At 44.6% G+C, this 16,139-nt stretch overlaps 1 protein-coding gene across 2 annotated transcripts in view; it reads right to left on the bottom strand.

The window, feature by feature from the left end:
• AK4 (adenylate kinase 4) overlaps positions 1-12,891 on the bottom strand; it is a 91,576-nt gene extending 78,685 nt beyond the window's left edge. The window contains exon 1 of one of the 2 annotated variants that reach the window (XM_064282097.1): positions 12,563-12,891. In XM_064282097.1, coding sequence (XP_064138167.1) covers positions 12,563-12,707 — 145 coding nt within the window. In that variant the 5' untranslated portion in view covers positions 12,708-12,891. The remainder of the gene's footprint in view (positions 1-12,562) is intronic. The other variant, XM_003411039.4, reaches the window with a different exon arrangement.
• Positions 12,892-16,139: the final 3,248 nt, after the last annotated feature.

Genomic DNA, 16,139 nt, shown 5'->3' with positions numbered 1-16,139 from the left:
GAAGATGCTACTGGAATCCATTGATTCAAGAAGCACTTACTGAAGTTTAAAGTCTGCCCATTTGTCTGTAGCTATTGTAAGAGCCTCTTAACTGTTCTCCCTGGTTTTACTTTAGCACCCTCCAACCCTCTTTCCAAATAGCCTGACTGACCTATTCAAAATGTGAATCAGATATCAGTCCTATGTTTAAAACCATCGGCCTCACCTTGATTAGGCAATAGCATTTTAGATATGACTCCAAAAGCACAAGCAGCAAAAGAAAAAGCAGATAAACTGGATTTCATCCACATTAAAAGCTTCTGTGCCTCAAAGGACACCATGAAGAAAGTGAAAAGACAGCCCACAGAATGAGAGAAAATATTTGCAAATCACATATTTGATAAGGGACTTGTACCCAAAACACATGAAGAACTCTTATAACTCAACAACAAAAAGACAAGTAACCCAATTTTTTACATGAGCAAAGGATCTGACCAGACATTTCTCCAAAGAAGGCATACGAATAGCCAAAAAGTACATGAAAAGATGCTTAACATCAGTAGTCATAGGGAAATGTAAATCAAAAACACAACGAGATACTACTTAACATCCACTAGGGCGGCCAAAATAAAAAAGACTGACAATAACAGGTGTAGACAAGGATGTGGAGAAACTGGAACCCTCGATCATTGCTGGTGGGAATGTAAAACAGTGCACATGTTAAACATGGAATTATCATATGAGACTCAGCAATTCTACTCCTAGGAGTATACACCTAAGAGAAAGGAAAACATATGTCCACACAAAAACCTGTAAATGAATATTCATAGTAGGAAACAACCCCAGTGTCCATCAGTGACTGAGTGGATAAACAAAATATGGTATAGCCATACAATAAAATATTATTCAGCAATAAAAAGGCATGAAGTATTGATACAACAACATGGATGAACCTTGAAACATGCTAAGTGAAGAAGCCAGGGACCGAAAATCACATATTGTATGATTCAATTTATATAAAAATATCCAGAATAGGCTGAACCATAAAAACAGAAAGTAGATTCATGGTTGCCAGGGACTGGAGGGAGAGGAAAATGGGGAGTGGCTATTAATGGATAACAAGGTTTCTTTCTGAGTGAGGAAAATGTTCTAAAATTACATCATGGTGGTGGTTGCACTACTTTGTAAATACATTAAAAATCATTGACTCACATTTTCAAATAACTTTAAAAGTGTTTTTAATATATTTGGAAAACCTGGTGCCATAGTGGTTAAAAGCTACGGCTGCTAACCAAAAGGTCAGCAGTTCAGATCCACCAGGTGCTCCTTGGAAACTGTATGGGGCAGTCCTACTCTGTCCTATAGGGTTGCTATGAGTCGGAATCAACTCGACAGCAAGGGGTTTGGTTTGGGGGTTTTTTTTTTTAATACATTTTAACAAAATGAAAATTTTAAGTGACTTTACAGTTTAAGGGGCCTGGTGGCACAGTGGTTAAAGAGCTCAGCTGTTATCCAAAAGGCTGGCAGTTGGAATTCACCAGCTGCTCCTTGGAAACCCTACAGGGCAGTTCTACTCTGTCCTATAGGGTCGTTATGGGTTGGAACCAACTCAGAAGCAATGGATTTTACAGTTTAAAGGGGTGAATTTATGATATGAAATTATCTCAGTAAAGCTGTTATAAAAACTATTACCACCACCAAAAAAAAAAAAAAAATCACTAAATGGCTTCCTATCCAACTAGGATGAAGCTCAAACTCCTGGTCATGTCCTAGAGGATCTATATGATCAGGCCTCTGTTTCCCTTTCTAGCCTCTTCTCCTATAATCTTCTCCCTGTGCTACAGCCACACCAGCCTTCTCTTCTTGTCACAAGCTCATTTAGCATTAGAGTCTAGCATTCACACTTGTGACTCTAGAAAAAAAAAAAGAGAATCAGGGTTAAACTTCCCATTATGTCATGCTGCCATCCAGGCATGAGTAACTAGTAAAATCCCTACTTCCGGTCTTGTACATGCCATGCTGGGGCAGTGGATGGCAGGGCAGCCCTCCCAGCTTGGTTCTTCACAAGTGCACTGAGGCTCAGCAGGCCCTTTAAGGATAGGCTTAAGGTGTCTGGTATTATGTTCTACCCCTGACTCTCCCCCTCCAAAGAATTAAAAAGAGACATGCTGAGTCCCTCTGAGACATGAATTAAAGGTTGCGCGTCAACTTGGCTGGACCATGATTCTCAGTGGTTTGGTAGTTACGATGTAGTTTGGCAGTCGTATGTTGTTGTGATCACTTCCGTGATGAGATATGATGTAATGTGATCACCTCCATGAAGGGATCTGCTATGAGTAGCCAATCAGTTGAAAGGGAGTCTCCTTGGGGCTGTGGCCTGCATTGAATATAAGTGAACTTTCTGGCAAGGCTTGTGGGCTTTTGCTCACTCTGGATCCTGCAGCTGGCTGCTGTTCATCTGACCTCCAGTTCTTGGGACTTGAGCTGGCAGTGGTCTTGGCCTGCCTATCTTGAGATTCGTTGATCTTCGTAGCCTGTGAGAAAGAGCCCTGCTCTCTGACCTGGCGATCTTGGGTTCACCAGCCCCAGCAACTAAGTGAATCAGGAGAAACCTCCAGCCTGACCCACAGATTTGGGACCTTCCAGCCTCTACAACCGCATGAGCCATTTCCTTGATACAAATCTCTGTCTCTCTCTCTATATATATATGTATACAAAGCAGATACCAGTACATTTTACTGGTTTTGCTTCTCTAGAGAACCCAGCCTAAGACACGATCTTTCCATATACTGTTCCGTCAGCTCAAAAATCTTCAGCTGGCTGACTCCTATCCTCGTTCAGAGCTCAGCTTAAATGTCACCTCCTCAAAGACGGCTTCTCCAATGTCACAATGTAAATTAGCCTTCCCAGACACTCTCCTTCATTATGCTCTTATTTTCTTCATAGAACTTCTACAAGATATAAGGTACAAAGCATAAGAAGGTATCTTGTTTACTCTTCCGTTTTATAGCTTGTCTCCCCTCCTGCCCTAATAGGCTGTCAAAACATTTGTTGAAATGAACTGCCATTAATGAATTTACTGTTCAAGCAGCAAGAGACCATAAATGAAGTTAATGAAATAGATTATTTCATAGGGAGGGAAATGATGAATGCCAAATTAGAGGTACAGATAAGTGTAAGAAAAATTTCAGAGAAGAAAATGACCAGTAGCTTCAATAACTGGGGAAAAGCTTCATGGAATCTATGGGGCTAAAAATAGATGTCAGAGGTTAACAGAAGTGGGAAAGGTATTACAGGGGAAAGGTAAATCTGAACAATGTCCTCCTCCCCTTTGTCCATAATATCACTGTTTCACCCATGTACATACACCCTACCATCATTCATGGGAACATAATTTGGATCCTAGACTGTGAACCCTGCAATATAAACGCCTTGAGAGCAGAGACTAGGTTTTACTTTTGCATATCTCCCCATACTAAATGCAGGCATAGTAACATTTGTCGAATGGCTAACAAAATAAAAGCAAATTCAGGCATTATCCTAGCACCCTACCATTGTGATCCAAAGCAATTTCTACTTCCTCAAAATTATAAGTCTATATTTTAGACCTTTTTTGGTCTTTTTTTGGTGATGGAAGAGGGACTCAGCTTGTCTCTTTTTAATTCTTTGGGGGGAGGGGGTCGGGGATAGAACGTAATACCACACACCTTAAGCCTATCCTTAAAGGGCCTGCTGAACCTCAGTGCACTTGTGAAGAACCAAGCTGGGAGGCCTGCCCTGCCATCCACTGCCCCAGCATGGCATGTACAAGACCTGAAGTAGGGATTTTACTAGTTACTAGCATGCCTGGATGGCAGCATGACATAATGGGAAGTTTAACCCTGATTCTAGAGTCCCAAGTGTGAATGCCAGCTTCTCAGTTTAACTAGCTGTTTAAGCTAGGGCAAGTTACTCAATATCTGAGGCCATTTCTTCATCTATTAAATGATATAATACAAATTACTCTGTATATTTGTATATGGACTAGAGCTACCCATTGCCATATAGTCGACTCCAACTCACAATGACCCTACAGGACAGAGGAGAACTGTCCCACAGGGTTTCCAATGGGGTTATCTTTATGGAAACAGACTGTTGCACCTTCCTCCCATGGAGCAGCTGGTAGGTTCGAACCACCGATCTTTCGGTTAGTAGCTGAACACTGAACCACTGTGCCACCAGTGCTCCTTATGGACTAGAGATAATTTGCATAAATTAGCCATCCCAGGGCCTGGTTACATGCTTGGCCCACTGCAAAGGCTAGTTATGATTACCAAGTCACAAGAATTACAAAGTGCCAGGTCACAGGATGCTGCTCCCCATAAGAAAGTGCTGAAGGTCAGAAAATAGTTGATCTCTTGCTTCTTGAGAATTTGATGAGGAGCAATGACTTTGCATTATTTCAACATTTTTCTCTGGCTAAGTAAGGGATGCTTGCTACCAGATCTGTTGTTTAGCTAGTATAACAACTATTGGAACCTGGAGGTGAGACTGTTAAAATGTAACATCAGCCACCTAACTGAACTTCATGAACCTGTACAAATGAGACCTTTGTACTATGTCTTAAAGGCCAACCTGAGAACTAAACATCAAGTGGGGCCGGGGCGGGGGGGGGGGGGGCGGGGGAAGCACAGAGTGATCCAAAAGCCTCTACTACCTACTCGCAAACGGTTGAGATATATGACCCACTGTAAACACATATTGTCTACAGCTTTACAAAGAAAACAAAATTTCCAAGTCCTTAACTCTTTTTACATGGACAAATACACAGATTGCTAAAGCGTGGTTTAAAAGGAAACAGGCAATTCACTACGTCCTTCACAGTGAGTAGATTTATAGGTAAATAGTCTGGTGCCCAATTTTTTAATTTCTAATATGATAAATATCTATAGGTGCAACCCACATAAACAACTGAGCTCCAGGAAGTTCTGAAGTGGTAGTTTAAAGGCTTCATAAACTATGACGCCAATATATTTGTATCATAAATGAAAGCACAAGTACTGGGCACTGAAAAAGGTGATACGTAACAGGTATAATAACCCTTTCCTTTGATAATACAAAGGTGAGTAAAGGCAAAGATGATAATGCACAAGGTGTGACCGTGCCACAAAAGCATGATCCCTGGCAGACCACAAACAAGCTCCAGAAGAGCAGTTTCAGATATAATAGGGCCATGACCACCCCATCTCCTCACCTGGTAATGGGACTTGTCAAAATTCAATTGAGGAACACCTCCTTTAAAAAGCCTTCCATAATCCCATCTCCTCCTAAACTCTGGTTAAGTTGCCTCTTCCCTATCTATGTCCCACAATATCTACAACCTTCATCACTTTGTTTTGTACTTGTTTATCTGGCTGCCTCACCCAATAAACTAGCAGCTCCTTCAGGGGAAAAATCTTGTCTTACCTCTCTATATCCCACAGGCCAACACTCAAAAGTTTGAGTTGGCACTCAACATTTGTTGAAAGACATATTTAAAAAGACATTCAGGTCAGCACACTTCATGTACCAAAGGGCTATAAATAACCTAAATTCCCATCAACAGAGGACTGGTTAAATCAGTGGTACTCAAAGTATGGTCCAAAGATTTCTAAGGGGCAATGAAAATTTTTCAGGAGTCTATGAGGTCCTCCCTTCTCCAAAAACTTATCTGTCTAAGGCCATACTCTTCAAATACTCTAACCAAAACAACGTATCACCAAGACTGAATGAAGAACCAGATACAAAAATCTAGCTTCCTTCTATTAAGCCAGATGTTAAAGAGATTTGCAAGTATGCAAAACAATGCTACCCTTCTCATTAGATTTTGTTTGGAAAAGTTATTTCTCATAAAAATGTTATTTATGTTTTTATGGGCTTATTATTTTTTTAATGAACCAACGTCTTTTAAATTTCTCAGTTTTAATTTCTAATATGATAAATATCTATAGGTACAACCCACATAAACAAAAACTCTTTAGGGTTCTCAATCATATTAAATGTGTTAAAAAGTCCTGACACCAAACATTTACGAATAGCTGGTTAAATAAACTATGGTACATCTGTACAATAACAGAGTATGTAGCCATTTTTAAAAAAGAATGAGGTAGACTAGTATATGTGGATAGAAATCAGTACCTAAGCTATAAGTTAAAAAAAAAGTGCAAAACAAAGTATAAATTTATATATATATATATTTTTTTAAAAGGAAGCATTGTCATATATCCATATATGCTATACATGCACAAACTCTCTGGATGAACATCCAGGGAAAGTAAAAAATGGCTGCCCCTGTGGAGGGGAACTGATAGCCAGAAGTCACAGATGGGAGGGAGACCTGCCACTCCATTCTGAGCATATTATTTGAAAATTTTACCACCTGCATATATTACCTTTGCAGAAAAAAAATACAGACTCAATAAATTATTCTGAAATAGTACATCGGCACTAAACTCACATTAAAGAACAGAATTTAATGACATTGGAAAATGTTAAACAATACACTGTTAAATGAAGCAAAAAAAATTACAAAAACAGTAATATACAATATAACTCAAAATACCTATGTATGTGTGTGTATATTTACATACTTATTCCTAAAACAGTCTGGAAGAATATACTGTACATGAACGTATTAACGGTCTTTTTTTCTTCCAGTTACTGGTGTTACAAGTGATTGTCTTCCTTGTTCTTCTAAACTTTGTAAATTTTCGATAACTGACAATTATTTGTACAATCAGAAAAACAAAGAAAAAGTTTGTTTAAATATCTAAGTATGTTTAGATGTGTATCTATACATAAAATATTTGTTAGGCCAAAAAGTAAATGAGTTAAGGTAACACCAGGAACTTGACTGAACATTTATAAGTGAAGTTTCAAACTCTCTTCTTCCCCTGTGGTTTAAAAATCAATTTGGTTCTGTAGTTTTATTGCTAGGAATCAATCACAAAGAAAATACACGTGCCCAATGATGCTCATAAGAACATTATTTAAAGACAAATAATGCAAATAACCCAAATGTTCCACATGGATTGCTTAGACACACTCTAGTTCAGCTCCAAGGCACATTTGTGTAGGTGCTCAGGCCAAGGTAGGTACCCAGACCAAGGTCCTAGGACTCATTGTGGACAGCTCTCTCTCCATCACTCCTCTCACCCAACTCACTATGTCCAGTTGGGTCTGCCTCCATACATACCCTAAAGCCTTTTATTTCTTTCTTCACTACTACCACCCCAATCCAAGCCATGGTCTACTCTCCTTATCCACAATGGTCTCCTGGTACCACTCCTGCTTACCTGGAGTCATTCTCCACACAGTGTCCAAAAGGTCAACTTTTAGAAGATAAACCAATTTGTGTCACTGTCCTATTTAAAGCCCTTCAATGATTCTTCAGTGTCCTTAGAATAAAATTTGATCCTTATCAGGGTCCTCAAGGCTCTACCTGACTTAGCCCCCCCTCATCAATCTGATCTCACCTTCTTCCATGTCCCCTGTGCTCAACAGGCTGCAACCATAGCGCCTTTCTTTCTGTTCTTCAAACGAGCTACACTTGTTACCACCTTAGGGACCTGGCACTTGCTACATCTTCTCCCAGGAACACTTTGTTCCTAGATCCACACACGCTCATTCCTTATTTGTTTTTCACCTCTCAGAGAGGCGTTCCCTAATCAAACAACCTTAACTCTTGTCACTAACTCATCACCATTGCATTTCTTTAATAATATATACCTCTTATCTAATCTTATCCTGTTTATTCTATACTTGTGTATGCTCTGTCTCCTCAACCTGCTCATTGCGTCACCTCCCTCTGACTATAACCTCTGTGAACAAAGGAACATTTGAGTGGGTACTCAGAAGTATCTACTCAATGAATGGAATACTATATAAAATTCTATATAGGCACTAAAATATTTTTGAAGCTTTAAGAATACAGGAAAATGTTCACAATATGTATCTAGGTGGGAGAAAAAAGTTATCAAATAATTGATCGCCAAGTTTGTTCAGGGAGGTGCCAATATACAAAAAAGAACAAAATAAAAAGTTCTGTTAGTATTTTAAAGTGTCTAGGGGCCAGCGGGTTAATGTTAACGGAGGATGAACAACTCAGAAAAGGAGGGTGAGAACAGCTGCACAACTTGAAGAATGTAATGAATGTCACTGAATTGTACATGTAGAAACTGATGAATTGGTGTATGTTTTCCTGGGTATATTCTCAACAACAACAAAATAAACAAAAAAGAATCAAGTAGGGCTCTTCAAATACATGTGAAAACCCTCAGACACAGGAATCAGAAAAAGTACAGAGATGTGGAGTGGACCTGAAGACTGGGAAGAGGCCTCAAAACCTGTCAGATCATGGACTGGACTGGACAATGGGATGGAGAGGGATGCTGGTGAGGAGTGAGCTTCTTGGATCAGGTGGACACTTGAGACTATGTTGGCATCTCCTGCCTGGAGGGGAGATGAGAGGGTGGAGGGGGTTAGAAGCCGGCAAAATGGATGCGAAAAGAGAGAGTGGAGGGAGAGAGCGGGCTGTCTTATTAGGGGGAGAGTAATTGGGAGTGTGTAGCAAGGTGTATATGGGTTTTTGTGTGAGAGACTGACCTGATTTGTAAACTTTTACTCAAAGCACAATAAAAATTATTAAAAAAAAAACTGTCAGATCTGGGCAATGTCTCACGGGCAATGTCTCACCAGGCTAGGGGAAAAGAAATGAATATGGCATATTCTAAACTCAGCCCTAGAGCCCTGCAATAAGCAAAGAAGCTGTATGATCTACAAAAAGGCTAACTAAAGTTGTTTTAGATACATCGTTGAACTCTCTCAAGTACAACAGAACCTCTCTATCCTCCAATTCTCAGTTTTCATCCTTGCATAAGAAAAAGACACACATTTATACTTAATGTGTACCCTGAGCCCTATGAACTAGGTCGCCTTTTCAGAGAAGAAAAGCTCAGCCCACAGTATAATTTGAAATGCTAGTCCCATCTGTAAAACTCCAGCATGAGCTGCAGTTAATATTAATTAAGGACAGAAACAGGTTTGTTCCTGAACAGCTTTTCTCTCAATCAAATCCAGGATGCTTCCAAGTGGAAACCTGCCAATTTTCCTACACTTGGGATAGTAGACCCAGTACAGAAAACTGGGATTTAAAAAAAAAAAAATACCACTTTTTGTCAAACTTCTTAAAACAGAATTCTCATATCCTTCAGAGGAAGGTTTCAGTCACCCGTCACCCAAGAAAAGAATGTATCACTAAGCATAAGAATTTTCAAGGGGACTCACTCAACTGAATGCCCCCACATGCATGTGTGTGCTCTTACACATACGTGTGCACACACAGAGAAAAGCTAGTATTCCTTATGACAGAGTCTAGGACCCAGCTCCTGGCGGTCTAAGAGAACTCTCTCCTCTATTCACTCACGCAATATGCTGAAGAGAATGTGAGCCAAAGATCTGAAAATGTGGGGCTGGGTCATTAACTAAGGTATTTGAGAAGCCTCATCCTGCACAGCTCCAGGCAGACTAGGAAGGGCCAATGGGTGACAACAATAATGAAGCTAATCTCAGATCCATATAAAGTACAAGTTTTCACCATAAACTGGAGCCAATTAAACAGAATGGACTCTATTGTTGGAGGCTGTTTGACTCCTCCTGGGGAAGATGTACACAAAATTTGTGACCCATGCCTTCAATGACCACAAACTCATTGAACTCCTTTTCTGCATTAGATACTTTGCAGATTCCTGTCTTGTGAGTCTCAGTGGCAAGTGGTAGCATGGGGAAGGGAGAAAGGACAGGGGTCAGAGAACTCTCCTGAACACTGCTATAGCCCCAGCAGCACCTAGGACACTTGACTGACCCATAGCAGGTACTCAGTAAATGTTTACTGAATGAATTAGACAGATATTTATTGCACTGCATTACAACTGTATGTGACACCAGCAAAAGAATCAAAGACCTATAGGGGAAAGAGATGAATTCTGCCATGGCACGTGAGGGAAGACTTCACAGAAGCAGCAACATCAGAGTGGCCCTTCCCTAGAAGAGCAACTTTGCACCAGGCAGTCGCTGCAGGTGGAGGAAAGCCATGTAGGCAGGAGAACCACCCCATCAAGGCTGGTGCAAATGGCCTGAGCTCCCTTCTGATTCAAATTCTTACAAAGGTTCTGTTTCCTGGGGTTTTGTTGTGCTTCATCATCTCTTTCAAACCTTCAACTATAAAAGGGTCCATACAGATGAGTTGTTATACTTCTCTATCAGAAAATTAGGTAAAAGCAAACAGCAGGTTACAGACAGAAAAACAAATACTGCAGAATGTTTTCTCATCTACCAGGTAGTCACCCTTTAAGATTCTTGCTTAGACCTTCTGAGAAAGAAAAATAATCTAAGAACACCCTCCCCACCCCCCGCTAGAACAAGTCACTTTCAAAACAAATTGCTGTCCTTAATTTTTCTCCTTCTTCCCTGATAACAGTTTCTAAACTGATCCAGGCAAAAACTACTTGATTCCCCCCCCCCGAAAAAAAAGAAAAGGGGATAATCTTAACATTTCATAGTCACTTTTTACTCCAAGAGGAAAAAATGAAGGAATTTTAAAGAGAACAGAAACTAAATTCAGAGCACTGGAGAGTTAAAATGAAAAAAAAAAAAATGAGAACAAGGGAAAACAGAACCCCTAAGAGCAGAAAGAAGCCACTTTCTATCACACTTTCTTTAAAAATAGAAAGGGTCCAGTCCCAGGACACATAGTGTAAAGCCCTTCATGCCCAAAGAAAGTAAGTCACCAAGCCAGACACAGAAAAAAAAAATTAATAAATGGACTCTCTGGAACCCTGGTGGTACAGTGGTTAAGAGCTACATCATCTATAGCCACTGACCCCAAGGTCAGCAGTTGAATCCATCAGCCGCTCCTTCAAAATCCTATGGAGCAGTTCTACTCTGTCCTGTGGGGTCACTATGAGTTGGAATAGACTCGATGCAATGGGTTTGGTTTTTTGGTGTTTTATGGAGCCCTGGTTAAGCATTTGCCTGCTAACCAAAAGGTGCGCAGTTTGATTCCACCAGCCACTCCCTGGAAACCCTATGGACCAGTTCTACTCTGTCCTATTGGGTTGCTATGAATTGGAATAAACTACATAGCAACCTTTTTTTTGTGTGTGTGTCGTTGTTGTTAACACCCTGGCTGTTCGCTTCCCTCACTATGTCTCTATTCCCCTACTGTTGGAGAAGCCAGACCTAAACACAAAACTATTAGGTTGGGAGCCCAGCTTCTCTTCCTCAAAACCACATACCAAACACAGACAGAATAAAATGCTTTTGGATGTGAAATTAAAATAGGCCCAAATGAGGTAACAGTACCCACAAGAGAAAACTCAGGGTACAATCTAGTACACAAAACACTTCTTCTGAGAGATTAGGGGTAGGATGTTCTTGAAAACCAAAATTTAAGCTTGCCTTTACAACTTGTTTAAGAGAGAATGAATAAAACTCTGCCTTTGAGATCCTTAATTTCTTGCTTTTAAGCTTTCCTTCTGTTTTCCAGCACAGTCCTCCGCCCACCTCTTCAAACTAGTTTGCGCTTCTGAAATGAAGATGCCTGGATAATTAGCCCATGATGGGCAACAACCGCGCTGGACACCGATGAGAACAGGAGCGACATTAAAGCACCCAGTCGGCAATAACAAGTTTTCATAAAGGAGTTGCTAATTATGAGTATCTGCATCCCAGAAGGGGAAAGTACCTCGCTGCGGCACAACTGCGACCTCTCGCCTTTTAATGCCAATTCATTACGAACTAGTGTGAACTTGGGGTGGGAGGAAACGAGTTGGGGGATGATCAGACTGAGATCAAGCGGTCTACGTCCCCAGCTTCAGCACACAAGCCACGGGAGGCTAGATTCAAAATGTAATTTACCAGAAAGTCTCCTAAGGGCCAGGCCCTGGCTTGGGGAGGAGGGTGAGTTGGCGGTAAAGAGTTTACCTTAGAAGGCGGCAGCCAACAAACACGCCTTTCGGAGCCGCCCAGGGCTCTGGCCCGGGGGCCGAGACCGCGCGGGGCTGGGTGCGCAGCTGAGAGCCCCGCAGCGCCACAGGTTCCCCCGCGTGCAGCCGGGCCCGGTTCCCACAGGTGGATGACGCTCGGCCTCCGGGGGTCGGACAAGAGGGCAGGGTGCCGCGGTTCCTCAGGGACACGGGTACAGGGGGAACCATGGGGATCAAGGGCGGCTTTGCCTTAAGGCGGCAACGTAAACGGAAGCTTTGAAATTGTCAGTTGCCTGATTCTCGCTCCCTCCGCTGGGTTGTCATCAGCTTTCCGCAGGAGTCCGGCGGAGAGAGGAGCCCTGTGCACCTCCCACCATCCTCCAAGCGAGCCTCGGACTCCTCCCCGGGCGCGGTTAACCCGCACCGCCGCGGACCGCCCGCCTGTCGGCTGCATGCGCCCCGTCACGTACGAGCCTGCACGACCACACGCGGGCGGGGGAAGGGCGCCCGGGGACCAGCGGAGAACTGGCCCCTTTCCAGCCGTTTCTCTCCCCGGCCTAACCGATCCCCCCTTGGCTCACCCGTGTTCGCCTTGATGTTCTCCCGCAAGAAGTGGCCGCTGGACAGATGCTGGAGGCCGAAGTTCTGGGCGATCCTCTGACACACCGTGCCCTTGCCCGAGCCGGGCGGCCCAAGGATGACCGCGCGCAGGAGTTTGGAAGCCATTGCCTTCGCGAGGAGAGGGACGGCTAAAAAGACAGCGGCCCCGGAGGGAGCCCCGGGAACTTTGTTTCTTCTTCCCCTGTCCCTGGCACCCTTCGCTCGCGCGTGTACTCGCCAGGCACCCTGCAGAGGGAAGGAGAGACTTTTGAGACAACCCCTCCCCTCAGCTCCACGCCCAGGCGGACTCTAAGGCGGAGTAGCGCGCCACGCTAAACCTCCCCGCCCTCACCAGCCTCCTCGCCCCCACGCAGCGGTTCTGCAGCACTTTAGAGCACCCCCCGCCAGCGTGATCAGCCTCGAGGGGAAGAGGTCAGCCTGGCCAGCCCCACCTCCATCCCTTCCTCTATCTCGCTCCCCCCGCCGGATTGAGGAGGGGGGCCGGGAGGCCGGACATCCCCACGACAGTCCCCGCCGAGCCAATAAAACCGGGAGAGTCGAAGCGCGCAACCCACCGCCCCACGCACCAGCCGGCCTGTGGGCTGAGCCCCTGCCCGGGTCCCTGCACGTGGGCAGCGTTTAGTCCGTGCCCCGGCCCCTCCCCCGCGGCTGTCACATTCCCCGGATTCTCAGCAGCCGTGGCTGCCAGCCGGCCGAGCGGGCGGCCCAGCGCCCACCTTCGCCGAGGGCTGCTGGGATGCGCTCCCCCTCCGCGGGGCTCGCAAAGAGCCGGAGCTCGGCGCCTCCCTACAAAGAGCAATCAAATAAGCACACACCTCGGCTGGGAAGCAGCGCGCCGAGTGGCTTCCAGCCCAGATCCCGCTGGGCGGTGCCGCCTCCGCCCGCCCCCACTCCGCGCCCTGGCCGGCCGCGCGGGACTCGCGCCTTACGTAACCCGGGAGCCCGGCTCCGAGCTAGCCGCCGGCCGGCGCCCCCTCCCCTTCCCCAGCTCTGCGCCCCAACCCGCCCTCCCCGACCCGTGTGCTCCCCAGGACCCAGTGGGATCTGCTGGAACGAAGGGATGTGGAGAAGACGGAAGGGAGAGAAATCCCTTTTTTGGGGTCACATGAGTTAGAAGCATCTCAACGGTCATGGAGGTACCGGGTGTAGTGCTAATGGGAAAGAAAAATACAACTTGTTGAGTGCCTACTGTCTGTCAAGTTTGGTGCTAGGTGATTTCCTTTTCCAACTGTCTTCCAAGGTAGGGTGTTTACAGGTGAAAAGATGCTTGGAATGAGGCCGTTCATTCATTGATTCATTCATTCAACAAATGTTTATTGAGCTCCTACTTTGTGCCAGACAGTATCTAGGCGCTTGGGATATAGTAGTGAACAACAGAAAACAAGTCCCACCCTCGTGGGGGCCACATTCCAGCAAGGCTTTAGAATCCGTGTCTACTTGACTCCAAAGCCCAGGCTCCTAGGGGAAAAGCAAGGCGCTAACAGCTGCTCATATGCTCAGGACTTTATAGCCAACTTATTCCCTGACTTCAGCAACCGGATGTTGGCCTTTCAACTCACCAGGTCCAAGTTGGGGTTCCATGCTCTCCCCCCTCCCCTGAATATCCCAATCCGTATTCTCTTAAATCTGTTCCCACCTCAATTGGTGCGATAACCATTCATAGGTTTCCTGCTTCCTGGCCAGTCTAACCTGCCGGAAATACTGCTAAAGTGCAAAATCAGTTTCTATTATTTTGGCATTTCAGATATTATCTTTCTTTGAATAAAGTAAAAAAAAAAAAAAATTCAGCAGGAGCACACAGGTGCCTCCCATACGCCTTTGATTTTTCTGCCAGCCCTTTCTCCTCTGCCCTCGTTCCACAGGCCTCCTGCCTTTAGGAAATTCAGTGAGGAATCTTAGCACCGCCGCTCACAGCTCAGAGAAACGGAAGGACACGGACAGTGGGGACGGTGTGGAGAAGAGCCTGCTGTTGATTCCTGGCTGTTCTGCTGTGTTGGGGAGAGGAGCTGAACATGACATAGTATCCTGCTGCCCAGCCCCTCTACCCCACAGCCTTCTTCAAGCACAGAATGGTCCAGATAGTGCCTATTCTCTGGCTACCTGGAAGCACACGCAGACTACCAACCCCAGGTTGGCATTTGTTCCATAGGCTCATCCACCTTCTTGTCAAAGGCCCAGGCTGGATAGGGCAGACTCTAAACTCTCTAAACTATCTCAGGGAGTGTTCTGTAGACCTCAGGAGGTTGTTATACTGAGCCTTTTCAGCCCTTCACCTGGGAACAAAGAGGAAGAAGAGCTTCTATAAGGACTTAAATCTCCCTGTCTTCCTCCTACAACATCCTGTATATTATATCCCACAGTTTCTGATTCAGTGGGTCTGGGGTGAGGCCCTAGAATTTGCATTTCTAACAAATCTCCAAGGTACGAACTGTGCTGTACTGGTAGCCTAAAGTTGGCAGTTCCAACCTACCCAGCAGTACTCTTCGTTAAAAGTACAGCCAAGAATCATTGCTGAACTTTTTTTTTTTATTGTACTTTAGGTGAAGTTTACAGAACAAACTAATTTCTCATTAGTTAGTAAACACAGTGTTCTATGACATTGGTTAACAACCCTACAACACGTCAACACTCTCCATTCTCAACCCTGGATTCCCTATTACCAGCTTTCCTGTTCCCTCCTGCCTTCCAGTCCCTGCCCCAGGGCTGGTGCACCCCTTTAGTCTTGTTCTGTTCCATGGGCCTGTTCAGCCTTTGGCTGAAGGGTGAACCTCAGGAGTGACCTCGTTACTGAGCTGAAAGGGTGTCCGGGGGCCATACTTTCAGGGTTTGTCCAGTCTGTGTCAGGCCAGCAAGTCTGGTCTTTGTTTTTGAGTTAAAATTTTGTTCTACATTTTTCTCTAGCTTTGTCCAGGACCCTCTACTGTGATCCCTGTCAGAGCAGTCAGTGGTGGTAGCCGGACACCATCTCATTGTACTGGACTCAGTCTGGTGGAGGCCCTGGTGGATGTGGTCCATTAGTCCTTTAGACTAATCTTTCCTTGTATCTTCAGGTGTCTTTATTCTTCTTGCTCCCAAAGGGCTGAGACCAGTGGAGTAACCTAGATGGCCATTCACAGGCTATTAAGACCCCACATGCTACTCACCAAAGTAGAATGTAGAACATATTCTTTATAAACTATGTTATGTCAGTTGAACTAGATATTCCCCGAGATCATGGTCTCCACAGCCCTCAGCCCAGCAATTCCGTCCCTCAGGGAGTTTGGATGTGTCTATGGAGCTGCCATGACCTTGTCTTGTACAGGTTGTGCTGGCTTCCCCAGTATTGCGTACTGTCTTATCCTTCGTCAAAGTTACCACTTATCTATTGTCTATTAGGAAACCCTGGTGGTGTAGTGGTTATGTGCTACGGCTGCTAACCAAGAGGTCAGCAGTTCAAATCCACCAGGCGCTCCTTGGAAACTCTATGGGGCAGTTCTGCTCTGTCCTGTAGGGTAGCTATGAGTCGGAATCCCCGGCAGTGGATTTTTTTTTTTTTAT

This window comes from Loxodonta africana, chromosome 3, assembly GCF_030014295.1.
Source record: "Loxodonta africana isolate mLoxAfr1 chromosome 3, mLoxAfr1.hap2, whole genome shotgun sequence".
Taxonomy (NCBI): domain Eukaryota; kingdom Metazoa; phylum Chordata; class Mammalia; order Proboscidea; family Elephantidae; genus Loxodonta; species Loxodonta africana.
This window is presented reverse-complemented; position numbering and strand designations above follow the sequence as displayed.